Here is a 27,432-nt window from a genome sequence, read left to right as displayed (position 1 = left end):
CATCAAGGTCTGCCTTCTCATTTTGCTGACGAAAGCTCACATTTGTGTGACTGGATTTTGAATCAGAGACCTTTCTTAGTGGTGGAGAAAACTTGCACATTCTGGTCTTTCCCACGAGGGAGAGGAGGCAGTTTGCTCTGGGGTCAAGAGCCTATTACTAGGAAGCAAGAGAGTCCGTCTTTCTCCGTGTGCTCCTCAGTAAAGCGTCCCCTCGCAGTAATATGACGTTATAGTGATTTGAAATGATTGCCATCAAAAATCTTGTTCTTTTAAAAAATACAACGCTTTTTTATTCCAGGGCTCCTATATCAGGAATACCGAGATAAATCAACCCTCCAAGAAATCGAGACCAGGAGGCAACAGGACGCAGAGATACAGGGCGATGAGGATGGGTCCCCGACCGGCGAGGACACTCCAGAGGAAGAGGAGGAAGAGGAAGAGCCGGCGAGCCCACCCCAGAGGAGGGCTGTGCCCCAGATCTGCCTGCTCAGTAACCCCCACTCGAGGTTCAACCTCTGGCAGGACCTTCCAGAGATCCAGAGCAGCGGGGTGCTGGAGATCCTGCAGCCCGAGGAGGTCAAACTGCAGGAGGTAAGCGCGGGGGCTTCACTTGGTCCCAGCTGATGGGGGGCCTTCCTCTGGGGGCTGAGGTTCTGCTGTGGTTCATCAGGAGGATGACTGGCAGGGCGCGCCCATGAGACCACACAGGAAAGAAGACATTATCTCGGGGGCAACTGAAGGCACCTGTAGCCTCTAGGTCAGCCCCTCCCCAGGGCCGAGGCTCCGCTCCGACAGGCGCGTGCCCTCGGGTGGGAAGATGGCATTCGCGCACCCTTCTTTACTGCCATGGGGCGTTTCTGCTAAAGCACCAGGTGATGCTAAGCCTGTGGTGACTGTGAGATCACCCCAGCCACCTAAGCTGGGTGACAGAAATCTGCTGTACTTCCTTTCCCTTGTCATCTTATCCCCCAACTTTATTTGGGGGCCATTTGAACTTTGGAGGAGCAGGGGTGCTGAAAGAAATCCCCTGGCGTGGCCACCCCCACCCCCAACTGGGCAGAAATCAGGGCCGTGAGTCTCTTGCCCGGGTTTGTGGGCAAGATCATTCCACTGACCTTGGGCAGTCGTGAGGTTGCCTGGTCTGCAGCTGGCAGGGAGAAACAGAGGAACAGAGAAACAAGTATCGGGGAACCTCAGGGCTTGTTTTAATGGAACAAAGATTATTCGGGTATCAAAGTTGTGTGATTTAGAGAGATGAGAGTATGGTCAACAGTGAGGACAGAGGACCTGTGGACGTGTGTGTGTTGATTGTATCATGTGTGTTTGTGTGGTGCTGGCGAGGGAAGCCAGGCCTGGGCGTGCTGGGAATGTGCTTTCCACTGAGCTACATCCCAGTCCTCTTGTTATTTAAAAAGCAAAACAGCCCAGCTACTTGGGAGGCTGAGGCAGGAGGATCTCTTCAGCCCAGGAGTTCCAGGCCAGCCCACGCAGCAGAGTGAGACCCCTCTCTTAAAATAAATAAATAAATAAATACAAATTAAAAGCAAACATGGTAGTCTATAGCATCCATTGTGAATGATCAAGACTGAGAACAGCTCCTGATCTGCATCCTCTAACTCAGACTTGGGCTTCCAAGCAGGTTTGCAGTAGAGAAGGTTTGATAAAACTGGATTCTTGAAGGACCACCAGGGATTCACCTGCTAACCTCCTGCCCTGTAGAATTAGGAAAAATGAGTTTAAATGCTGGCAACCCTCCTGGCTCTTGAGCAGGGATTTGTAAGTGGCCACATCAAGAGTTTGTCTGTTTTAGGAGACTTCTGATACAAAACTTAGAGATCAATCATAATATGTAGAACTTAAAAGAAAGCATGAGCCTTTCACAACATAAACGTAGCTAGAAGCCGAGGAAGGGCCTTTTGTATCACATAGAAAAGCACAGCAAACTGCAAAGAAGCACAGGAAACAAACAGCATTGAAAAAGGTGGCAGAGTTAATAACAAACCTGTCAGTTATAACAATAAATGCAAATTGCTGAAGCTCCTCCATTAAAGATGCAAGTCCTCCCTTGTACCACAAAAGTTAATGACTTCATTATTATGGGATGGTAGAATCACAGGGCCAGCAAGTTAGCAAAGTGAGCAGGAGTCGCCTCATGCTGTTAAAGGTGTCCTTTACATGGATAAAGGTACCACTTTATTTTTAAGTATTTTAAAGTTGCATATATAACTCATTGCTACACTTGCATTACTTTAAAAAAAAAAAAAAGGCAAACAACGCTAAAGTGTCCACCTAGGCCTTTTCTTTGACCCTAGGTTCCCGTTGGAGGACTAACTTCATCTAATTTACGTCTTCTGATAAAGCACAGCCTTAAGGCACCGTCTGCTTTTGGAGTTTAGACACATAGGAAGACTCCGTCAGAAGCCTTCTGGGTTGTTGTGACGCTGTCCCCAGTGCTGCGCTCGAGGTTTTGGCTTCACCCTAGCGGCGGTTTGGTTTGGTTGGGGGTGTTAGCCACTTGCCTTCCATGAACTCAGAGCTTTCAGCTTAGTTTTTATAAAACGCTCCCCTGGCACTGGCCACCACTGATTCTCAGCATTAAGTGATAGATGGTATCACAGGTACAACTGGCTTGAAGAAATTGAGGGAGGGACACAGGTGGCTTGAAGTGCAAGGAGCGAGGTGTGTGTGGAGGCTGCCCAGAGCGCTCCGTGGGTCCCACAGGGCACCAGGGGACCTCAGTGAGGCGGGGAGCACAGGTGGCAGGGGAGAACTCCTGGGTGTGACCTCCCAGCACCCACGTGAGCGGGAGCTGTAGGAGAGGGACCTCACCCGAAGCTGCTGGTCAAAAGTGAAGTGCATTTTGACTGGTAGTGGACCCCACCACACCGTCGTTCAAAAGGCAGAACAGGCTGAGTGTCCCTAAGACGAAAATTTGAAATGTGAAATGCTCCAAAATCAGACTTTTGAGGCACTGACATACCACAAGTGAAAAATTGATACCATGAAGCTTTGCTTCATGTGTTAGATTATTCTAGATATGTTAAATGAAATTACCTCCGGGCTATGTGTATAAGCCTCTTTGAAACATAAATGAACTCCGTGTTTAGACCTGGGTCCCATCCCCAAAATATCTCATTATGTATCTGCAAACATTCCAACCACCCCCCAGGTCTGACGTACTTCTGGTCCCAGCATTTTGGATAAGGACGGCTCAGATCCACCCGGCCACCCGCAGTGTGAGGGCCATTCCCACCGCCTCCTGGCTCTGTCAAACATCCTGGATTTCTGTGATCTGTCAGATGAAACTCCCGTCTTGTTCCCCTGCCTGTCCCCAGGACTTGCTTGAACAGCCTTTCACGCAATTATCATTTCCCTTCCATTGTCAGCTGGCTGTTTTATTTTTCGTCCTTTTTTAAAATTGGTTTGTTTATATTGGTGTTCTGATTGGTTTATTAGCAGCTTTTTGTACATTCTGGATGTTAATTCTTTTTTAATGTTCTCAGATGCGTTTTCACGGTGGAGTGTGGGGAGCAACAGAATGTAGTGATTCTCATTCTCAGTCCCACTCTACTTCTTAGCTGTGTGACTGGGAAATACAGGTAACTTCTCTGTACCTCAGTTGCCTTATCTGTAAAATGAAGATGTTGTAGTTCATTTTCTGTTGCTAACCTGAGACCAGGTGATAGGTAAAGAAGAGTTCATGGTTCTGGAGGCTGGGAAGTTCAAGGTGGCTGTGCTGGTGAGGGCCCTGCGCTCTTCAACTCACAGCTGGAAGTTGAAGGACCAGCAGGCGTAGGGGAGAGAGCAGGGGGCACTGAGCTGCCCCAAGAGCTAATTCCCCTTGAGAGGAGAGCATGAATCCACTAAGGAGGTTGACCCACAAGCCCCCTGAACTGCTGCAGCGGGGACGGGGTCTCCATGTGCGTTTTTGTGGGGACTGACGGCATTCCCACCGTCGGGGTTCCTGGCGCTGCCTCCCGGGCCTGTGCACTGGGGAGCTGACCCTGCTCGCTTTGCTGAGGGTGTCTTTCTTCGTGAAAATCTATCACTGTTTTCACCTGAGGTTCCTAGGATCAGGGAGGCTGGTCCCCAGAGCACACTGCACAGTGGAGGTCCCGGGGGATCGGGGGCCGTGTGAACTGGAGCGTGGGGTCCAGCACATGGAGCCCAGGGACCGCCCTGCTCTTGTAACCCGCGTCCGAGCAGGAGTGGCCCCACATCCACATGCTGTAGCGGTGGGGCACGCCAGGCCCTGGGGGCCTGAGACAGCGGCTGACTGACAACGTTGTCCCTGGGCTCTGTCTCTTGAAGCTGTGCCACCCACCCTAGTGGAGGCTGACCACTGGACACATCACCAAAAGTTGGTCATCGATTAATTAACCGAGATGTACAGTTCCTTAAATGATGACTGAAGTGGTCCAGGCCACGTGTCTCACTACGACGCTGTGGAACAAGAGGTAAACGCTGTTACGACTTCACATCAGCGACGTGGCCACCGCACCTAACCGAGGAGATGGAGGATGCTGCTTAACATGTCAGACTGTTTCAAAGAGGAGGGGCGCTGAGTTCAAGATGCTGTGGAGTGGAGGGGGTCGGCGAGGCTGCATTTGGATAAAAATGCTCACCCTGCTGGGCTTCCATCACTAAATAAGGGAGAGATCCAGATCAGATGGACTTCTCCCCGCCAGCCGGGGCTCACAGAAGACACCCTCAGACACGCTTCTGAGGAGAGCAGCTGGCCGAGCCGGGAGGAGGCTCTGTGAGTCTGAGAGAGCGATTTTCTAGGAAAATACGAGTCACCAAAAACTGACTCAAAACCAAAAATATCAGCCAGGCACAGTGACAGCCATCTGTAGTCCCAGCTGCTCCGGAGGCTGAGGCAGGAGGATCGCTTGAGCCCAAGAGTTCAAGATCAACACAGCAAGACCCCATCTCTTAAGAATCAATTAAAGTTTTAAAATAAAAATGCTAAAAACACAAAAATACACCAGTGACCAAAAACTCACTGGCAGAAGAGATGCCGTGGCCAGTGCAGGGAGGCCACCGTCACAGCAGGGCTGCCCGGCAGAACACTCCACAGTGAGAGGATCGTCCCACAGCTATCTGGCCAGGGTCGCAGGCATCCAGTGGATTGTGGTTCCCACGACTGAGGAGCTGAGGGCTGGGCCCGCTCGCTCTCTCCGAGAGAGGAGAGAGAGAGAGAGAGAGAGAGAGAGAGAGAGAGAGAGAGAGAGAGAGTCACTGCAGCTGCATGGCGCTGGGCAGAGGTCAGCGGGCTTCTTCTTCAAGGGCTAGATCACGGCTGGTGCAGTCTCAGTCAGGACTGCTCGGCCTGCTGCCCTGGCGTGACAGAGCTACGCACACAGGCAGGAGGAGTGTGTTCAGGAAAACCAGATTTATAACCCACAGGCTGCCATCTGCCCGACCTGGGCTATGGCATTCAAAAGAAGAAAAATGCCCAAATTATTCGAAGGTAGGGTAACATTGACAATCAAAGCCGACCTTATTGACATGCACATGCACAAACATCTAAACCCACAGTTGTTGTTGAACACATGCTGAGAGGCTCCTCTCTCAGTGACCAGTGGACTCAGCAGGGATGGGGCTGGGGCTGGGGCTCATGGTGGAACACTTGCCTGGCATGGGTGAGGCCCTGGCTTCGATCCTCAGCACCACATATAAATAAAATAAAAATAAAGGTCCATCAACAACCATATATATACACACACACACACACACACACACACACTTTTTTTTTTTAAAGTCAGCAGGGATGTGGAAGAACTGATCACCATCAGCCAGCTGGAGCTGGTTTTACAGACAACTCCACCCAACCGCAGCAGAATACAAATTTTTTCAAGTACACATAGCATAGTTACCAAGACAGACCACAGCACACCTGAACAAGTGCATAAGAAGTGAAATCATACAAACGGTGTTATCTGACCCTAGAGAATTAAAATAGGAATCGGTAATGTGAAATAACTAGAAAATGGCTGGGGGCGTAGCTCTGTGGCACATACTTACCCTGCATGCACCAGGCCCTGAGACCCATCCCCAGCACTACAGGGGGAAAAAGATAACAGGAAAATATCCAAACACTTGGAAAATAGACAACACACTTATAAATAATCCCTGGGCCCAAAAGGAAGATAAACACACAAAAATTTGCTATTTGTTTTGTTTTGTTTTGTTTTGGGGCTCAAATGATTTGTACCAGTCTGCTTTGTCTTTTTTATTTGCTTTTTTATTAATTAATTAATTAATTAATTTTAATTAGGTATATATGAGAGCAGAATGCTTTTTAATTCATTGTACAAAATTGTAGCACAACTTTTCACTTCTCTGGTTGTATACGATGTAGCATCGCACCATATGTGCAGTCATCCATGTACCTAGGGTGATGATGTCCATCTCATTCCACCATCTTTCCTGCCCCCATGCCCCCTCCCCACCCCTCACCCCTTTGTCCCATTGAAGTTCCTTCATTTTTCCCATGCCCCCCGACATTATGGATCAGCATCCACTTATCAGAGAGAACATTCAGCCTTTGGTTTTGGGGGATTGGCTTACTTCACTTAGCATGATATTCTCCAACTCCATCCATTTACCTGGAAATGCCATAATTTTATTCTCTTTTAATACTGTGTAATATTCCATTGTGTATATGTACCACAGTTTCTTTATCCATTCATCTATTGAAGGGAGTCGAGGTTGGTTCCACAGTTTAGCTGTTGTGAATTGAGCTTCTGTAAACATTGATGTGGCTGCGTTACTATAATATGCTGATTTTAAGTCCTTTGGGTATAGACAGAGGAGAAGGATAGCTGGGTCAAAAGGTGGTTCCATTCCAAGTTTTCTAAGGAATCTCCAGAGTGGTGGCACCAATTTGCGGTCCCACCAACAATGTATGAGTGAACTTTTTCCCCACATCCTCACCAACATTTATTGTTGTCTGTATTCTTGATAGCTGCCATTCTGACTGGCATGAAATGAAATCTTAGAGTAGTTTTGATTTGCATTTTTCTAATTACTAGAGATGTTGAATATTTTTTCATATATTTGTTGATCAAATGTATATCTTCTTCTGAGAAGTGTCTGTCCAGCTCCTTAGCCCATTTATTGATTGGGTTATTTGTTTGGGTTTTTTTTTTTTTTTTGGTGTAAAGTAAAATTTTATGTTTTAACATATGTTGGCAAAACCCAGATTTCAATCATCTAGAAAACTCTTTTCAATAAGAATACGAAAGCACCCCAAAGAAAAATGGGTAAAACAATTCACATAGAAGGAGAACAAGTGGGTAGTGAGTAAATGAAAAAGAAATCAAACTCACTAATAATCAAAGAAATCCCAGCATTGAGGTACTGTCTTCTGCATTTCAAAAAGACAGAGACTTTTAACCCAAATCTACGTTAAAAGCCTAGGGCTGGGGGGATTTTTTTAATTTTTTATTCTAATTTGTTATATAAATGAGCATTCTGTTACATCAGTGATAAGCAAAGCATAGCAATCATTGTACCAAAATCCCAATAAGAATATATTTGTACCCTTTCTAGTATTTCTGTCTAGAAATTTGTCTTGCAAAATAATAAGATGTGTGCACAAGTATTTATTTATTAGGATGTGCATCCCAGCAAACATTTCAAAGAATGAGAAGAAGAAATCTAAACACCCAACAGTAGAGGAATTATTTAGTAAGACAGTGTATAGCTATCCAAAGACACAGCATTAAAAAACATGTTTTCAAAGAATAAAATAGCAGATATTCATGATATATAACATTTTTAAAAAGCAGAATAGAACATTCATCTATAATAGAGTGTGCAAAGAAAATAAAATCTTGATACATTTTTGGCTGTTTTCTGTGGATCAGATGAAGACATTTGAAGATACCGAGGCGGATGGAGAAGCAATGTAGTTGCGTTCAGTGGTGGGAACAGGGACACGCAGGCTTCAGTGTGACTTGCTCCGAGTTTTGGGGATTGGCTTTTCATATTTAAAGAGGTCAAAGTAAGCTTTCTGTCTTGTAATGAACACAAAGCTGAGCTGTCAGACTCTATGCTCCCAATCTTTGGGGTCCCGTGCCAAAGCCCGGGGCGACCCCTGCTGCCCCAGCTCCGTCTGCTGCCGGACCCCTCTCCACCTTCACAAATCTGGGTTCCCACCGGCCTCTGAGCGATAGTTTTTGAGTCACTGAGAACACGACACTTGGAGAAAGTAATTGGAATATATTCAGATTAAAAGAACAGGAAGGAGGCAAGTTAGGAAGGGCAGGGTTTCCCGGTGGGCAGGCAGGGGGCTCTTCCAGAACCTGCAGGAAGGGGTGGGACACAGAATTGTCCTGAAAGAATAAAGAGAAAGAAAGGGAATGTGACTGTGGAGGGGGAGGGCAGGGCCACGCAGATGGCACTTGATTCTCCCACCTGACACCTGGCACTGTGGGACCAACACAGCCTGCGGCTGCCATGCCTTCAGCCTGGTGGGTGGTGTCCCCAGCACATGCAGGACCTGTCTCTGCCACTTGGTCTCCATGGCTGGGTGTGCAGGGCTGGAGACGTGAGCAGGGAGTGATGTTCTGAGAATCTCCAGGGGACAGGGACACACACAGGTACACTAAGGGGCGACGGCAAGTCCCCAGCATGCCCAGAGAGTAGAAGGGAGGGGCCCAGAAGTCCCCAACACAGTCTGAGTCCGCTCGGCCTCTCTTGGGTCTTGTTTAGCAGCTGCTTTCACTGCTCAGGACTGACAGGTGTTGCCTTCTTTGCGCCTGCAAAAGGAAAAAGGAAATTGCTTGGGTTTTTGCTTTTTGTTTTTTCTTCTTCTGTAGTTATGAATGGACAGCGTGCCTTTATTTTATCTGTTTATTTTTATGTGGTGCTAAGGCTCGAACCCAGTGCCTCATACAGGCTAGGCAAGCGTTCTGCCACTAAGCCACAACCCCAGCCCAGGCTTAGGGATTTTAATATGATGGGCCTATCAAAAACTTAAATTGTGATTGTTACGTTATTAACGAGCCTTCACCAAATCTCTATCTATAGGATTAACCCTAACAATTCAGCAAGAGAGTCCTAAATTGGGAGGGGGCCAGCTCTTAAGGTGGCAGTAGCCATCACCCAAAACATCAGGTGTTTCTTTGATCTGATGTTCTATTTGATGCAGAAAATAAACACCAATAACTGTTTTAACCAGATAGTAAAATTAGCACATATCATTTTTGAAATGAATCATTTGGATAAATAGTTTATGCATCTGATATAAAATTTAAAAAGAGCAGAAGTATTTGCAGAGGAAGAGTCTCCCCAACCCCATACCTATCCTGAGCTGCCCGGGTCCCTCCTCAGCCGCCTGTTTGCGGTAGAAGGTGTACGCTTGCGCTGTTGTATCAGTAACAAGCTGGTCTGGGCATCGCTGTGAGCCTGGCTTCCTTGACACTCAGCAAAATACTTATCATGTCTCTCTAGAGCAGTCTTTTTTTGTACCAGGAATTGAACCCAGGAACACTTACCCTTGAGCCACATCTCTAGCCCTTTTAATGTTTTTCTTTTGACACAAGGTCTCACAAATTGCCTCTCTAAGTTGCAGGGGGGCCTCTGTGCGTGAGAGGCTGGCTTTGAATGTGAGATCCTCCTGGGCTGCTGGAATTACAGGCATGTGCCCCTGCGCCTGGTAGCAGTCCATTTTTTTGCAGCTTTTGGGGGGCTCTGTAGTTTATGCGGTCCATATTTAACCAGCCCCTGTTAATGCACATTTGCAGTTGAAAAGGTCGTGTCTCAGGGATGTTCCCTGCAGCATTATTTAAAATCATGCAAAGACAGAATGCCCTCAGTGGGTCCGGTGGGGACCGCGGAGTGGAACTGCTGGTCTACAGGCCACATGTGTTTAAACTGGGAAGACACGGCCCAGTTGTCCCCATGCTCTGTCTGTGGGTGGGTGTGCTCTCTCCCCACCATGAAAGTAGTACATTATCTAGCGATTTTACCTTGACTCTCATGCTGGATGAAAAATGGAGACTTGTTCATCTGTATCCCTCTGTGAGGAAGCCTGAACGTGGTGTACATTTATACCTGTTTTAATATATACATTTTTTCAAATTGCTTTGTTACCGGGTTGTCTTGAGGAAATTTAATAATCAGCATTGTGATGGGGGCTTGCTGGGGCTGGGCGGGGACTGCTGGTGTCAGGGGGTGCTGTTGGCCCTGGTACCTGCACCCCAGGGCTGCCTTTAGGATGGGGCTGTGCCTCATCACACAGAGTGGCACTAGAAGTAGTTGTCACTTGAGCCCCCACACACGGGCTCCCGCCTAGGCTCCAGAGCCCTGTCCACTACGCTGCATTGGTCAGAGAAAAATCCAAATTTACTGAGAAGAACATGACCCCCTGCTTACTGAGTGAGGGTGACTCTGCAGGTGGACAGATGTGGCTTCTCAGAGCTCAGGGACACAGCCCTCCCTGTTCCTGACTCTGGCTCCTGGTGTCCATCCCCACATCGTGGTCAAAGGGGATGGACCTAAAAATGTAAACCGGACCTGAGGGTCTCGCACTCGTCCCTGTCAGTGATGGCCCACGGCATGCACAAAGGGCCCCCCATGTCCTGCCCCTCCCTCACCACCATCCTATCTCCTGCCCCTGAGAACACATCTTTGGCACTCCTGGGAATGGGCCACGCTGTGATTCATAAATTTGGGGTCAGTCTAATGAGTATTCCCCGAGGATGGGAATCCTAGGCTGGCCGAGGGCTCAAAGCAGCTGCCCTGGTGGGGACGCAGCCAGCCGATGCCAGCCTGGCCAGAGCATGGGACATCAGGCTTCAGTAGAAGTTGGGACGCACTCTCACACTCATTCACACTCGCTCTCACACACACCTGGCCCTGCCTGCTCCTCGATGTGCCTCAGCTGGCTCCACTGCAGGCTTCTCTCACACCTGCTGTCTCTGATTCCCTGGGCTGTGAGCCTGTGGTGACAGCAGGGACTGTGCCTGGTCACCTGGGAGCTCAGGCCTAGACCCTGGACACAGCAGATGTCCCGTGAGCTCTGTGGCACCAACAGATGCAGGAGTGAAGGAGTGAGCAGGCTGGCCAGGTCCCTCGTTAGCCCTGTTCCACCTACAAAGGCTTCAGCCTCTGATAGTAAAGTTACACGGATAAGGAAAAGGTGACCATATTGATGTCACAAATACCAGGACATACGCCACAAGACAGACACCCTGCCAAAGGAGAATTCGCAGATGACTAGTTGCCTGTAAATGGATAGAGAGGGGGTGAGTGCTGGGTGAATGGGCTCCGCCAGACTCAGTGAGCGGTGGTTCAGGCCAAAGTCAGCCTCTGAAAGGCCAGGCCTGGTTGTTCCGGACCACCTCGTCCTCCTGGCGTCAGGATGACAATGCCACCAGCCAGGGAACCCGGGTGGACCCCGGCTAGGGAGGCCCTTGCATGCACAATCGGGGTGCTCTGGTAGGGATCCTTCCTGGTGATGTGGTCGACAGACCCCCTCTCCCTGTGCTGCTGTGATTTGGGCTCAGTGCCCGCTGCCCCATACTGTGGCGACCTGTACCTGTGACGCCCGTCTGGATCACCTTTGTTAGTTATGTGTGCCTGGAGCTTGGGAGCCGTGAAGGCTTGACATTGTCTCGAGAAACTTGAATTTAGCAGCAGGAAAGTGAGTTCCTGACAGCATCTGTAGCCAAGAAAGCTTCCAGGAACCTTCTCATGAGGGGCCTCCCTTGTCCAGGCTGGGTGTAGGCAGATGGAGCAGCCAATGGCTAGCTGGGGGTCAGTGCTGGGGCTGTAGGTCGACCACCAGGAGTCCGGGCCGTGCGTTTTGTGTGGGTGCTTATTTTCAGGTGGACAAGGCAGTTGTGGTGCAAGGGACGTTATGGAGAGGCCACTGCTTGGGTCAGCGTCTTGGCTCCCGCTGTCATTGTCTCAAGTCAGGGGCAACCTGGTGGCCCAGGGCCTGTGATTGGCGGCTCAGCCCTGGAGGATGTCACTGTCAACTTGGTTGCTAGGCAGGTCTGCCCTGCAGGACATCCCCGACTTACAAATCTGTTCCTCATCTTAAAGTGCCTGGCTGGGTGGGCTGTCGGCAGGGCTGCTAGTGACTGCAGTCGCCCAGCCCACCTCCGCCTGCTGCAGTCCTCAAACCCCTGGAGAAATGCCCCGCCTTGACGGGATCTTACGGGTCACAGGGAATCCAGGGCAGAGCTGGCTTCGCAGTGGCGGGTGGACAGGCCCTCGGAGTGGAACGTGGCTGTTGCAGATACCAAGTGCAATAGCCAGGGCTAAGAGCGCCATTCGGGGACCACGCTGTGATTCATAAATTTGGGGTCAGTCTAATGAGTATTCCCAGAGGATGGGAATCCTAGGCTGGCCGAGGGCTCAAAGCGGCTGCCCTACTGGGACGCAGCTGGCCAATGCCAGCCTGGCCAGAGCATGGGACATCAGGCTTCATGGCAGGGGCTGTGCAGAGCCAGAACGGGAAACCCACAGTCATCTCAGCCCTCCCACCACAGAGGTGGGCGACTTCAGGCACGTGGCCTCAGCTCTGCTCCTGCTTCCTTCTGGTGACACAGGAGCTTCTATGTTTCCTTCCTGGGGGACCTTGGGGATTGAAGGGACAGCTGTACAAAGACCCCTGTCCCCAGAGCCTGTGTGTTCTCCCTCCCTCCTTCCTGACCCCTGGAGCTGGAGCTTGCTGGACCTGGGGAGGCCAGAGCCCTGCCTTCACCATGGCTGTGTCCGACCATCCTCCTCTGCCCGGCCGTGTTCGTTCCCAGGACTGCTCACAGCCTGGGGGCACAGAAACCTGAGGTGTGGACGCCAGAGGCCTGAAGTGGGGTCTCTGCAGGGCTGCGCTCCCTCCTTCTCGGGGAGAGTCCTTGCCTCTTCCAGTTCTGGCAGCTCCAAGCTGTCCCTTGCTGTGGCCACACCTCCCCGCCTTTTCTCCATCCTGTGTGTATTCATCACGGCTCCCCCTTTCTCCACCATGGGCACGCCCACCCGAAATCCAGGACGACCTCACCTTGACATCCTTAACTCACTTACATCTGCAAAGACCCTTTTCCAAACAAGGTCACACTCACAGGCCCTGGGGACTAGAACGTGGGCGTAGCCTCCTGGTGTGGGCACAATTCAACCCATTATATTGTCCCTCTGGGGACCTGAGCCACCCTAGGCCCATAAAAAGTGGAGGAAGATGGGGAGAGGAAGGTGGGAAGGTGCCAGCTGACCTTTCAGATTGAGGTCATTTGTAAGCACGGAAGGCAGGCAGGCCAGGCTGCTGCCCGAGCTTCACGGAGCCACACTTGAGAGGGCAGAGCTTCCGTTAGTTTTGTGGTGTTCACAGCTTCAGTAGATACAGAACAAAAAAATACACGCATGCACACACGCACACACACACACACACACACAGATGGAAAAGAGGTGCCTCAGAAGAGCTTATTAGATTATGGATTTCTTTTTCAAAATGAAGATTGTTTATTACCTTATAAAATCCAACCTTAGGAGCAATGATACAGGCTCATTTTCTAATTTTCAGACAATTCAAAAAGTAAAAAGGAAACAGTCCCCCCCCCAAATTCCTCCCTGCTGGTGCCGGAGGTGTCATGGTGACCCGTTTCCTTTGAAATGTTTTTCTGGGCGTGTGGAGTCGGGGACCTCTGCTCGCCGACTTTCCCTCCTGACTCTGCCAGTAACCGGGCAGGAACCCGTGGCCTAGAGGACCCCCACCCTGGGCTGACCTCACGTGCTCCGCCCTTCTCCGTGTCCCGGACCTCAGCTTGTCCCTGATGTCCATGGCAAAGGAAGAGTTGTTGAGAGCATGCTCTCAAAGGGCAGGACACTGTGCCCTCTTTCACGGGGCTGCTTGTCCCCTGGGATGGGTGGCAGCGTCGGGGAGCAGCCATCCACACACCTTGGTGCCTCCCTCACAGCCGGCTGGGCTTCCCTGTGCCTCTGAGCGGGAGGACGCAGTTGGGCTTCCCTGGAATCAGGGTCTCCTGTGTTGTGTCCCCGCCTCCCCTGACACAGGCCATGTTCGAGCTGGTCACCTCCGAGGCCTCCTACTACAAGAGCCTGAACCTGCTGGTGTCCCACTTCATGGAGAACGAGCGGATGAAGAAGATCCTGCACCCGTCAGAGGCACACATCCTCTTCTCCAACGTCCAGGACGTCCTGGCCGTGAGCGAGCGGTGAGAGCCGCCTCCCCGTCCAGGCGGCCGAAGCTGCCCGTGGTGCTTGTCTCAGGGCTGCTCTGCTCTTGATTGTTGGGAATTTTCCATAATTAATATGACCAATAATGACATAAATCCAAGATCCACCTCCCCACGCAGCGGGGTGGCCAGTGGCAAGTCCCAGGCCCGTTCCCATCAACCATACCCTGTGGGTCTCCATGGAGCCATGGCCGGGAGGACCCCCACCCTGAACTGGAGCCATGTTGAGTGGTCTCTCTTACGCACGGAACCCGCAGTTGTCCACTGCAGTCCGTCTCTCAGGCGGGTCCTCGGCCAGTCCATGACCTGTGGGTGTGTCCCCCTGAGCAGTTCACCCTCCTGCAGTTACAGAGCCCCAGCTTGGGCCCCTGGGCTAAGACCTCTGAGCGTAGCCTGGCCTCAGGCTCCCAATCCTCTTGGATGGTGTGAGCCCTAGTTGGGGGAAGTGGTTTTGAGTTTATGGCTGGGCCTGGTTGAAGTCAAGGGTGAGTTAATGGAGGAAGAAGAGACATCCATTGATTCTCTCAAAGAAGGAATGAACTCCGGGCATATTATCGGGGTCAGAGGCCCACTCACCACCTCACTGTGGCCTGGGCAGCTTGGCTGCTAAAGGCCACATGGGGAGGAGCTGTTCAGTGTCTGCACTCAGCTGTGAGCCCCGGGCATGCCACGTCACATGTGGCCCTCTGCACTGACACCCACCTGTGCGTTAGTCCCTCCACCTCCCTGTGGCAGGCCCGTCTGGATGGCTCTGGACACAATGGCCACCGAGGCCTGAGCAGCCAGAGAGACCCTCGGCCTTGGCCTCCGCACCTCTTATCTATGTGCTGATTCCTGTTTCACTGTGGGAAATCCCGAGGTGCAGAAGTAAAGACACCCACACAGTGAGCCCTGGGCCGAGGCCCCTGCTTCAGCAGTGACGGGCAGCACAGGGGCAGTCCAGGTTCCCTCACCCCACCCACCCCCATGGGACCATCCTGAAGCAAGTCCTCATGGTCATTTTACTCCCTCCACAAACACAGCAGTCTGTCCCGAGACAGTGATGAGGCGTCTGTCTACCCCCGATGCTGTCGTCCATCCAAACCAGATGTGCCCACGTGTCCCGCCAGCGGGCAGATTCCGGGCCAGTCTCCTGGACCTGCGCGCTGCTTTGTCCCAGCCAGGGTGTGTCCTGAGCCTGCCTGCCCCACGTCCCCAGCCCAGCCGCTGTCCCTTGCAGGTTTCTCCTGGAGCTGGAGCACAGGATGGAGGAGAACATCGTCATCTCCGACGTGTGTGACATCGTGTACCACTACGCCGCCAGCCACTTCTCCGTCTACATCACCTATGTGAGCAACCAGACCTACCAGGAGAGGACCTACAAGCAGCTACTGTGAGTGTCCCCCCCCCCGTCCCTGCCCTCCCTGGTCCCAGGGGCCCCGAGGTTGGCCAGACTGGTGACCGCATCCAGACCTGCCACCTTCCAGGCCAGTGACAGTGCCCAGACCTGGCATGTTCCCAGAGCCTCACCCCACTGGACCCAAAGTGAGTGAGTTGTCGTCCCCCAGACCCGTCCCAGACCGCTGAGCAGGCCCTGTGCACTCAGGGAAGAGGAGGAGGCCGAGAGGGCCGAGAGATTGAAAGGGGGATGAGCTAGCAGAAGGGAGGGGCAGGGCAGGAGCTGACTCTGTGGCTACCCAGCCGTGCCCTTGGCTCGATTACCAATCCACCATGTCAGCAACTCCCTTGGAGGTTTCAGTTGACAAGATAATTTTTCGGTCACCTTGCCTCTGTTGAGTTTTTTCACTGGTCACTCTTAAGGTGCTGGGGCCATCCAGGAGGGCACTCAGTTCCACTCAGAAACTTCGAAGGCCTTTCCGAAGGTGACCTTCCACACCAGAGAAAAGCAGAACTTCTGAGCGATCTTCATTTGGGAAGGAGGAACAGGATCGCAGGCCAGGATACACGACAGGCTGAGGTGGCCTCTTGTTTTTATGAGGACAGAGAGGTCCTCGCACGTTGGGGGAGCTGGCAAGCTTGATTGGCAGCAGCTGCCATGCCACCCTGGTCTTGTGGTCATAGTTCCGAGGACAGCTGCTGAGAACACAGCCTTGAGATAGAGTGGCTGCACTGGCCTTACAGGGCGGCTCCCGAGACGAGCTGGTGACCGGAGAGTTGCCCCCGTGGCCTCTGAGCTCCATTCAGATGGTCTGACAGGGATGCTTTCGTCCGTACGCCTGCTGTCCCTGTGGGTCTGAAGCCTGCACTTGGCTGGCCTTTCTGTGGGACCCCAGGGTTCCTCGTGGATGAATTTGCGCATCCAGGTGCTCCAGGGTTTGGGAATTGGAACTTGAGGTCAGGCATTGAGAAGAGGTGCATCCAGCAGATAGGTGCCCACGCACCACCGTGCCCGGGAGGCCCTGGGGCCCCTCCCTGTGCCACGTGAGCAGCAGCAGGCACAGCACCACCACTGGGCACGTGCAGCCGGGGCTGACACTCATCTCCCACAGCCTCCCAGGTCCTGTCAGCGCTGTGCCCAGCCCACCTGTCAGAAATAGCTCAGGCCCTCCTGGCAGGTGATTGGCGCCTGCTGCCTGTTCCCGTCACTACGTGGGTTACCTCGCCATGGTGTCCTCCTGAGCGAAATCATCTAATTGTGTGTCTGATTCACAGACTTGGCCACACAAAGAATCCTCGCCCTCCCACACGCCACCTATTTTGCAGACTTCACGGGCTGGGCCTGCAGAGTTACTGTTGTTAGTTGACCTCTGCATGAACAGTTGATTTCCCATTAGAAAAGAGAGAGAGAGAAGGAACTCGACCCATGTTCCCTGCCGTGGGTCTCCGGGTCCCTAGGAGCTGTCAGTGGGGAGGAAGCGTCTCCATGTGCACCTCCAGGAGAGACCCACTGCTGTGTCCGTGTCCCTCCCCAGCCAGGAGAAGGCAGCGTTCCGGGAGCTGATCGCGCAGCTGGAGCTCGACCCCAAGTGCAGAGGCCTGCCCTTCTCCTCCTTCCTCATCCTGCCCTTCCAGAGGATCACGCGCCTCAAGCTGCTGGTGCAGGTGCTGCCTCCGGCCCGCGCCCCCTGGGCTCCGCCGGGTCCCCTGCACCACAAGTTCCCTTCTGTCTCCCCAGAGCTCTGTTGGCTTCCTAGGGAGTCCATTTGTTCCACGAGTCCTAATTAAGCTCCTACTGTGTGCCAAGCATCTCCCTGAGCTGTGAGGGCCCAGCCAGAGAAACCAACGGATACAACCAGGAAATGGTTTTGACCATGAGGACAGTTAATGAGGTCACCGAATTAAGGTGACTCCCTCATTCACCACTGCCAGTGGGGCAGGGGGCAAAGAAAGATAAGCGACATTCAAACTGAGTCTTGGCTTGGGAGGAGCCAGCCAGGTGGCCATCTGGAGGAAGGGGCATTCTATGTAGAAGGGACTGGATGCACAAAGGCCCTGGGGCAGCAGGGATCACAGGAACAAGGTGGGAGTGACTTAGTCAGAGACAGACTCGGGCCTGGGGCTCCATCCTGTGTGGTCTTCACCTGATCTGAGGGTGCTTTTCCGGGCTCACTGTGGCAGCTGCAGAGGAAGGGCCGGAGGGACAGTGACTCAGTGAGCTGAAATCAGTGACAAAGGAAGGAGGACAGACCAGGGGAGACTCCCCGGCTTTTAGCCTGAGCAGCCTGGTGCCCTCGGGGAAGTCAGGAGGGGAGGAGCCAGGGCTGGGCTGGAGCCAGTGGGGTTGGTTGTGACCTTGAGCAGCTGAGGAGCCACTTCCAGTTAGAGGGAGAGGTCAGTATTTAGTAGACGAGGCCACCCAGGAGGGAGAGAAGGGGCAGTCAGGCCCTGGGACAGAGCCCCACCTGCCTGAGAGGGAGCAACCAGGAGAGAGGGAGGAACCGAGAGAGGCGCAGCCACGGACCCTGCAGGGGACAGGCCAGAGGGGTGGGGGCAGCCCAGCTGCCCCGCCAGGACAGCAGCTGGCCAGTGTGTCCAGTCAGGTCCTGAGCCTCAGGAAGCCACTGGCCGTGGGCAGTGAAGGGCCATGTGAGTCCCACTGAGGCCCCAGATGATGTCCTGGAGCCACAGCTGTGGAAGTCAGGGTCAGGCAGGCGGGGGCGGACACCAAGGGGCAGCTGGCTCAGAAGCAGAGGGGAGGAGGCCGGGAGGAGGTCTCAGAAGCACAGGAAGCAGCATCAAAGAGGCAGCGGCTGAGGCTGTGGAATAAAGGCGGGACCAGAGGAATGTTTTTAACGGAGAAAAACTGAAACAGTTTCTAGGGATGCAGAGTCTCCCTAGATAGTTTGACAGGTTGTAGAGACGAACACACATGGATACATAAAGACCTTGATTTATGAGGGATGAAAACCAGAGTGAGATGGAAACCCACCTGCGTGGTGGTGTAGGAGAGCAGGGGTAACTGGGGGGCCCTAGGGAAGGACTCGGAGGAAGTGTGTTTGGGGATGAGGTCCACCTGGAACTGCAGGTCACAGCACTAGGGTACCCAGGGACATGCTGAGATGAGCACACAGCAGGCCACGGGGCTGACACTGTCCTCCATTTGAGGCCACCAATGTGACCTGATCGAAAGGAACTTTTGCTCTAATGAGACAGCTGAGCAGCACTGGCCAGTAGGGACAGTTAATGACAGGGTTTGTGACTGGCCTCGCATGGTGAGGAAGGAGCGGAAGGTACCTGGGGAAGCTCGCAGGTCTCTGGCTTGGCTGCTGGGAGAGGAGGGCAGGCAGGGGTGGAGGAGAGAGCTGGGGCCAACACCGGGGCAGCTGGAGACATTGGGTACAGCCATGGTGCATGACAGCCAGGAGGACCGGGAGATGGAGACCTCACCAGGCACCTACACCATGGGTACGGGAGGATTGCCAGGAGAAACCATGCCCGGCCCCAAACTCGGGGGAAAGCACCCTGAGCGCGAAGTTTTGTTAATTGAAGAAAACGGAACAATTGGAGAAAAGACAATTGTTTATTGATGGGACCAAAGTTCAGGAAGCCTCAGGACCAGGCTCCCAGCAGTAGCTGAGGGAGGGGGGGGAACCGCAGACCCCCGCAAGGCCCTTGGCGCCTGTCCAGGACAGGGGCTGGACTGGGCTGTGCTCATCGTACCCTGGCAAGCCTTGGGGTGGGGAGCCTCCACCCTTGGTGTGTCAGATGGAGGGCTGTGTGTGTGTCACGGTCACAGCTCCTGGGCTGGCTTGGCAGGAAGGGTAACGCAGCCTGTCCCCACTGGCAGAACATTCTGAAGAGGGTGGAAGAGAGCTCGGAGCGTGAAGGGACTGCCCTGGAGGCCCACAGGGAGCTGGAAATGGTGAGTCCCTCCTGCTTGCACGTGGGCCAGCCGGCCACTTGCCCACATGGGCCACCCTCCCGCCAGCCCCCTGGTCTCTTTAGACCAGGCCCTTCATTTGTTTTTTACTTTTACCATCAAGAAAAGTCACCAGAGCTAAAAATGTGCCCAACGGTGCTTGAGCAGACCTTCCTGCCCTCGAGACCCCCTCAGCACCCTCCTCCACTAATCTGTTCATGGTGGGTGTTGGGGCAGCCACAGGACACTCGGGGACACTCTTCCCCATCATGGAACTCTGCCACCATGACAGGCCCAGGCCTCCATCTGCTGCCTGGTGTTGCTCATGGCAAGTGTCTGGGGCCCATACAGACCTTAAGCTTGTCTTTGCCTCTCTCCTCAAGTCACAAATGATCTCCCTCCCTCCTATGGCTGTGTGGAGGCTGTTCCTCTTCTTCCTGTCCACTGGCAAGCTCTTTGTCCCAACCCTGTCCCTCCACCCCCCTTCCCCATCCCTCAAGACTCACCCCCGCACGGGTCTCCTGGGAGGATTCACTGGCCCTGCCCGAGAGCGCTGGACTCTCCCTGTGGCTGAGTGGAGGGTCCTCTCCTGATCCTCAGAGAGGCAGAGGACTCCTAGAAGTGTCCGGCAGGCAGGACTCGGGAGGGGCCAGCAGCTCCGTCTACATCCTCGAGTGCTCCCGGGGCTCTGTCCTGTGTGCCGAGCGGCTGGCATCACTGCAGCTGAGAGCCAGTTGGGGCTGCTGTGTGGGGTGTCTCCATTGGGCTCTTGACTGCCATGATGGTGGACAGTGGGGGGCAGGAAGTCCTTTCCACTCTGTTACCGAGGGGCAGAACTTCGTGAAAGGAGTCCACCTTCCATGGACGAGTGGCATGGTTCTGTGCGAGTCGGGAGGCCAGCGCTTCTTAGCTCAAGGCAGTTGTTTCCCTGTTTGGGCTGCTGCCTTGTCCTTCACCCAGGCAGGGGTCACAGAAATTTGCTGGCAGTTGTCCCCTTTGTCATTGGCAAGGACAGTTCTCCTCCTGATCCTCACAGGGCACAGCCGTAGCCACCACGGGGCTGGCCAGGGGGCTCAGCAACCTTCCAGCTGGGCAGCACCTGTCAGAGCCCCTGCCCACCCAAGGCAGAGCCTCCTGGGCCCCCGTGCCAGCCCCACGGGAGCAGCCAGGCTGGGCTGCAGGCGGCAAGTCCTGTCAAAGGCCACATGCCCCAGAGGGTCTCCCTGCGGTCATCCGGGGGCCAGGGGATGCTTTCAAATAGATTCCTTTCTACTTTCATTTCCCTTTTGCTTTTTTTTTTTTTTTTTAAACATATTTATTTATTTATTTATTTTTTTAGTTATTGGCAGACACAACATCTTTGTTGGTATGTGGTGCTGAGGATCGAACCCGGGCCGCACGCATGCCAGACGAGCGTGCTACCACTTGAGCCACATCCCCAGCCCCTCCCTTTTGCTTTTAATGAAGGGTATACTGTTTCTCACCGCTCACTTTTTTAAAATAAAGGGCTTTTTTTTTTTAATTTATAAAAGTAATCGATGCTCAACACAAGAAAATTCGAAGATGCTCATAAGCAAAAAGAAGAGAGCGAAGGTGCCTGGCCATCTTGTACCCAACTTCCAGCAGGCTGCCAGGCCTCCAAACAGCCCTGTGCACGCAGGCGCACACACGCTTTCTTTGCCAAAGGGGGTTAGTTCCCAAACTCCCATCCAATTTGGTACGTGCAGAGTTCACGGCCTTGTTTGCGGTTCCATGGGACTGTCACGTGGGTGTTCTGTCTTCATCCCAGTCAGTCCCACGTGATGGACGGGTCTCATGCTCAGGGACCCCCCACAGGCACAGACATGGCCTGCCGCTGCCCTGGTCTGTGAGCCAGCACAGAGTTTAGTTCCTTCAGAACGAGGCCCTGAGGTCCTGGTGGTGTCGCAGCCCCAGCCTCTTACTGGGGAGCCGAGGAGTCACATGCGCACCCTCCGTGGGCAAGAGACCAACCCGGTGCCTCGCAGTGCATCTTCCAGCCCGGCTGACACTGTGCCTTGTCGGGAAGTACCCTCTGGGGACAAGGCACTGAAGGCCACCAGACTCTCAGGTTTTCACCTAGAGAAAGGAGTGTGGCTGGGACGTTGGGTGGGCTGGCCTGAGGCAGCGTCTCCTGTCCCAGGTGGTGAAGGCGTGCAACGAGGGCGTCAGGAAAATGAGCCGCACAGAGCAGATGATCAGCATCCAGAAGAAGATGGAGTTCAAGATCAAGGTGAGCCTGGGGTGGCAGTCAGCCTGCACCGCACCTGTGCACCCCACCTGTGTGCCCAGACTTGCCCCAGACTGGGCCACCTCCCCGGCCCTGTTGAATCCAGTGCTCATGCCCAAGCCCCTCCTCCAAACTTGCCTTCTGAGAGCGAGTGCCTGGCCCCAGCCCTGCCTGCCGGCCCGAGGCCCACTCTTAATTACTCACCGTGAGACCTTGAGCGGTCAGTTCATGGTGACAGGGACTACTCTAGGATTCTCATGTCTGAGAATTTTCAGGTTATCAACCTTCTCCCCAAACTTTACATAAAACTTTGGCTGTTACTAAAGCCCTGAGGGCCCCTGGGGCCTGTGTTTCTGGTGACAGACACCAAGCACACAGTGCCCACCAAGGGCCCCAGAGATGGGCCTGTTGGGGGAGGCCAGGTGTTTTCTGGGCTGACGGCCGGTGCCCCACTCCCACCTGTTCCGCACAGCCAGGGCCAGCACCAGCCCCTGCAGGCCGGGCTCCTGCTCTTTGGTAGCTCTCTTTGCTCTTCCTGTGAACATGGCCACCCCGACTCCGCACCAAACAGGCTGAGCCTAGTGAGATGCTGATCACACACATGGCGCACACACTTGTTCACACACAGTATACACATGGCAGCACACACATGCTCACACATGCAGTATACAGATGGCAGTGCACATGCATGTGCGATACACACACAGTGGTCCACACACATTTAAGAAACACACAGCACACACATCAACACAGGCACAAACACATGCCCTAAAGCCCACGTGTGGGTACATACCCGGCACAGAACACACATGCACACGCAGAAGCCACACACGGGTTGAAGCACACACGCACACAGGTGAAGCACACTTGCACAAGGGGCGCGCATTCACACACACTCACACCGCTGCTGTTTCCCTGTGCCTGGCCAGGCCCAGCCGCCCTCCACCGTCACACCAGTGTCACTCGGTCAGTTTGCTGGGGGCTGGGGTGGGCAGGAGGGTCCAGGCCCTGACCCTGCCGCCCCTCCTAGTCGGTGCCCATCATCTCGCACTCCCGATGGCTGCTGAAGCAGGGCGAGCTGCAGCAGATGTCAGGCCCCAAGACCTCCCGCACCCTGCGGACCAAGAAGCTCTTCCGAGAGATTTACCTCTTCCTCTTCAATGACCTGCTGGTGATCTGCCGCCAGATTCCTGGGTGAGCCGATGGGATGGCATGAGCCCAGGTCTGACCACGGCCCCAGGAGCTGGGCAGGTGGAGGACAGAGCTTGGGCTTGGGATCAGGTTTGGAGGTCCCCTGCTGTTGTCCAGGAGCCTCGGTTTCCCCTGCCGTGAGGTGGGTTCTACTCCTGTTAGTGTCTGGCACCCGGGAGCGCTCAGCCACTGCCGGCCCCACACCCTGGCCAGGAGGCTCCTGGGGGACAGGCGTGCAAGGGCTGGCAGGGGGCTGAGGAGGCAGGGCTGGGCTGTGCTGCCTGTCCTGCCGCACTGACACGCCCACCTGCTCCCTTGGTCTCCAGAGACAAGTACCAGGTATTCGACTCGGCCTCCCGCGGCCTGCTGCGCGTGGAGGAGCTGGAGGACCAGGGCCAGACGCTGGCCAATGTGTTCATCCTGCGACTGCTGGAGAACGCAGATGACCGCGAGGCCACCTACATGCTGAAGGCATCTTCTCAGTGAGTGTGACACCCAGGCGGCCCCTCCCAGCCACCCTGCTAGGAGGCCTGGCCTCCTCTGCCACAGGCCTGCTCCCAGGTGGAATGAGACTCCACACCTGTGGGAGGCCAGCCTCTGGGGGTTCTGCCCCAGGGCCACAGCTTCGGGTGTGGGCCAGTGCGGGGCAGCTCAGTGTGCAGGTACGCTCCCTCGGGGCTTCACACTCAGGCCAGCCTGAGAACTGGGTGGATGACCAGGGGACCGCCCTCTTCCTCCCTCCGCCCCTCACCTGAGTGTGTTCCTGTCCATCGCTCCCCTCTGAGCTGCCTGGACAGCTGCCTCACAGCCCAGAGCTCTCACAGGACCCACGAGACCAATGTGGGAGGGACGCTCCCTGAGCCGTGGGCCCAGCGCTCCTTCCTGGCCACCCGGCCAGCCTGCTCCCTCTGCAGCTGCCTCGCCACTCCCACCAGGGTCCCCAGGGCTGGGGGTCACATTAGCCCTCCCCACCCTGCTGCCGCTAACAAACCACGGCTTCCCTGAGATGCCTCAGATGCACTCTAGGGAGTGACTCCCCCTTTCTGCTGGGCTTTTTAAATGCACCCCGTGAGGAGAGCCTCCTGGGAGCTCCTCCTGTCGCAGGGCATTGGCCTGCTGGGAAGGCTGGGGCCACACGCTGGGTGGGTCTGCTCTGCTCTGCTCTGCGGTTGGGGCACCATCCTCTTCCCTGTGCCAGGAGTGAGATGAAGCGGTGGATGACCTCGCTGGCCCCCAACAGGAGGACCAAGTTTGTTTCCTTCACATCCCGGCTTCTGGGTGAGTGCCGGCCTGGCAAGTGGCCACTGCGGGGGCTTTGTACTCGCTCCCTGGGCCACAGCTTCAGGCCTCGCACAGGGCAGGAGCTTAGCACCACCAAGGTGCCGACCCCAGCTTCGCCAGTGCTGGACGGTCAACATAAAGACAGCAGTCACTGGGTCATAGGTGACAGGAACCACGGGGACACCAGGAGGAACCTGGGCCCAAACTCCAAGGCTCTTTGGGGGTTGCCAGTTATTTGGAAAGCATCTAAGACCCAAAGGTGCACGAGCCCAGCGCCTCACAGACTAGCCACGGCTCCTGGCTGTGACCTCTTGTCCTGAGCCCCCAAATCACCTCCAGGGCCACACCCTGGGGTGCCTTCTGAAGCTTCAGCTGAGCACCGCCTCACATTTGGAGGGTCCCTTCCTCCGGTGTTCTCTCCCAGAACTCCTGGCGGCGAGTCGGGGGGTGTTGCCTTTGGAAGCAAGCCCCCCTCCCCCTCGGGTGAGCCCCGTCCGTGGCTGGGGAGTTCACAGTCCTGTATCAGGTGGGGCTCAGCCACCCACCGGCTGCAGGGCTGTCCCTGCCAGCCACTGCTTGCCGGGGTGCAGGTGTGGGGAGATGGGGACACGCCATCCCCCCTCTCCTCCCATCAGACTGCCCGCAGGTCCAGTGCGTGCACCCGTATGTGGCCCAGCAGCCTGATGAGCTGACACTGGAACTGGCTGACATCCTGAACATCCTGGAGAAGACGGAAGATGGTGAGGCCCCGGGGACCCCAGCCCTGCTCCTCTCCCAGCCCAAGGGTTTTTTTTCCGGTGTCTACTTTCCTCCCCAAAGTGAGGTCCCACTTCACCCCTCCCAGCAAGCCCAGCCCGCAGGCATTCTGCGGCCCCCTGCCCTCAGACGTCTGGCTTCAATCCTCCCATCACAGTGGAAGGGAGGTGAGCAGAAGGCCATGCCCCAAGCCAGGCCTCCAGGGAAGCCTGTGACCACTAGCCTCGGGGCTCCCTGGGGGCCAGGACCCCCCCACACACACACACACACACAGATGACATCAGCACCAAATGAAGTTCCTTCCCAGACCCTGCAGAATTCAATTTTATTGAATTAATTTAATTATTTACAGTACTGAGGGTTGAACCCAGAGGCTGTCCACCACTGAGCCACATCCCCAGCCCTTTTAAAACTTTTATTTTGAGACAGGGTCTCTCTAAGGCACTGAGAATCTCCCTAAGCTGCAGAGGCTGGCTTTGAACTTGTATTCCTCCTGGCTCAGGCTCTCAGTCGCTGGGATCACAGGTGTGGCCACTGTGCCTGGCTCCCCTTCCCCTGTTTCTCTGCCCAGGCCAGGCGACCAGCCCATCCCGGGAGGCCTCCTCCACTCAGGCCCCCTCTGGGCCCCATTCCAGATTCCTTCTTCAACTGAATACACACCTGCCCAAAGGTGACCTGCAGAGAGCATGCCCCAGGCCCCCCAGAGCTGGTGGGAATATGCCCCCAGGCCCAGGTTGGGGGTGGGGAGAAGGGGGCCGAGCAAGCAGTGGGGGAGAGGGCCAGAGCACTGTGACTCAAGTGTTACCAGCTCAGAGGCCACTCTCAGCTGGTTATAGTGGCCTTTGGGAGGCTGAGGCTCTGAGAGGAACTGACCAATAAGAAGGTGACCTCCGGGTCCAGGCTTGGGACATGGACTCCAGAATGGGCTCCTGCGTCAGTGTGGAGCTGGTGTCAGAGCCTGCAGCCTGGTCCTCTGCATTCGCCTCCTGCCTTCCCCCCTCACGGGGATGAACCTGGCCTGAGCACTCAAGCCGGGTGTGCCAAGCTGCTGCCCTCTGGGAAAGGCCAGCTGGACTCGAGTCCCTCAGCTTTGCTCCCTACACAGACAGGAGCCTTAGCTGGGGGGAGCTCCACCCAGGCCCCGGCTCCTGACCCTGCTGCCCCTCCTCCTCAGGGTGGATCTTTGGGGAGCGCCTGCATGACCAGGAGAGAGGCTGGTTCCCCAGCTCCATGACTGAGGAGATTCTGAACCCCAAGATCCGCTCCCAGAACCTCAAGGAATGTATCCGTGTCCACAAGATGGATGACCCCCAGCGCAGCCAGAACAAGGACCGCAGGAAGCTGGGCAGCCGGAATCGGCAATGACCCCTGTCCCAGGCACTCACCTGCACAAGGAGGGGCGGGGGAGCAGGCCTGGCTGGGACCCTGGCAGACAAGGAGGCCCTGGGAAAGGACAGACTGGCACCTCCCCAGGGGTGCGGCAGGAGGTGCGCACGCTGGTCCCTGCCCATGCGGTGAGTGTGCCAGTGTCCCCGCCCTCGTTCACTCACAGACTAGCAGCAGCTGCCTCCCCTGGGTCTTCGTGAAGGAGTCATGTTGTGAGCACTACATACACCACCTCCCTCTCTTACCTCTTAGCGGGGTTGGGGGACAGGCATGCCTAGGGATCACTAGTGTCCCTGAGCCCGGCGTCCCTGGCAGGCCAGGCGGAGGGTGACAACTGTCAGGGTTCCCTGCACTGCACGTGCCCTTCCCTACCTTGAAAGCCGTTAGAATCTACCAGACACACCTAGGGGCTGCCTTTGCCTGACGGAGCTTGATGAGCGGCCCTTGGTCTCTGACTCACGGGTCTGAGACCAGCCGCCTCTGTCCTCCTTCCCCTGCCTCTGCCGCCTCCGGCTGCACGGCCAGGCCCTGCTCCGTGGCAGGCCTGCCCAAGCTTGGCTGGGGGTCCATGTCGCCTCTGGCTCCTTGATGGGCTGGATATAACTTGTGTCTTCTGGCCTCTTAAGGAGCCCAGGTGTTTTATGGAATGAATTGGTCACTGCATCGTGTATGGTTATGGTTCTGAGAAAAGCAAATATCATTTTTTTGGCTGCATTAAAAGAAGCATCATGTATAAAATATAAGAAGCGAAGGTCTATCCTTTATTATCCGGGTGCACACAGGAAGGAGGCATTTGGTTCTGGCCCGGGAGATGGGAGCACCTTTCAAGGCCAGCAGGGGGAGGCATGTTCCAAAGGATCAAGTCTTCAAGTCCCTGAGGAGGCTTCCAGGGCAGGGGAGAGCAGCCAGGGTCAGGTCTCAAATGGATGGGGATTTGAGCCTCCACTTGTGGAAGGAGGGAAGCAGCTGTCGGAGGGAGTGGGGGACATCTTTACTGCATGGAATTGAGAAGAGCTTTGCAAGATCACAAGGGCAGTGAGGTGGTCCCCAGGTGGGGGGAACTC

The 27,432-nt window shown here is 54.8% G+C and overlaps 1 protein-coding gene across 5 annotated transcripts in view; it reads left to right on the top strand.

Annotated features, from left to right (window-relative positions):
- The window catches only part of Ngef (neuronal guanine nucleotide exchange factor), an 89,906-nt gene extending 62,795 nt beyond the window's left edge, over positions 1 to 27,111 (top strand). For 4 of the 5 annotated variants that reach the window (XM_048808746.1, XM_015481575.2, XM_015481573.2 and 1 more), the window contains 11 exons: positions 299 to 591; positions 14,026 to 14,186; positions 15,427 to 15,579; positions 17,120 to 17,249; positions 19,384 to 19,509; positions 21,668 to 21,757; positions 22,785 to 22,948; positions 23,272 to 23,427; positions 24,144 to 24,223; positions 24,862 to 24,966; positions 26,157 to 27,111. In XM_048808746.1, coding sequence (XP_048664703.1) covers positions 299 to 591; positions 14,026 to 14,186; positions 15,427 to 15,579; positions 17,120 to 17,249; positions 19,384 to 19,509; positions 21,668 to 21,757; positions 22,785 to 22,948; positions 23,272 to 23,427; positions 24,144 to 24,223; positions 24,862 to 24,966; positions 26,157 to 26,347 — 1,649 coding nt within the window. In that variant the 3' untranslated portion in view covers positions 26,348 to 27,111. The remainder of the gene's footprint in view (positions 1 to 298; positions 592 to 14,025; positions 14,187 to 15,426; positions 15,580 to 17,119; positions 17,250 to 19,383; positions 19,510 to 21,667; positions 21,758 to 22,784; positions 22,949 to 23,271; positions 23,428 to 24,143; positions 24,224 to 24,861; positions 24,967 to 26,156) is intronic. The other variant, XM_015481576.2, reaches the window with a different exon arrangement.
- The last annotated feature ends 321 nt before the right edge of the window (positions 27,112 to 27,432 follow it).

The sequence above is a fragment of the Marmota marmota genome, unplaced genomic scaffold (assembly GCF_001458135.2).
Source record: "Marmota marmota marmota unplaced genomic scaffold, marMar, whole genome shotgun sequence".
Classification (NCBI taxonomy): Eukaryota; Metazoa; Chordata; class Mammalia; order Rodentia; family Sciuridae; genus Marmota; species Marmota marmota.
The sequence above is the reverse complement of the archived record's forward strand: the minus strand, read 5'-3'. Positions and strand labels throughout refer to the sequence as shown.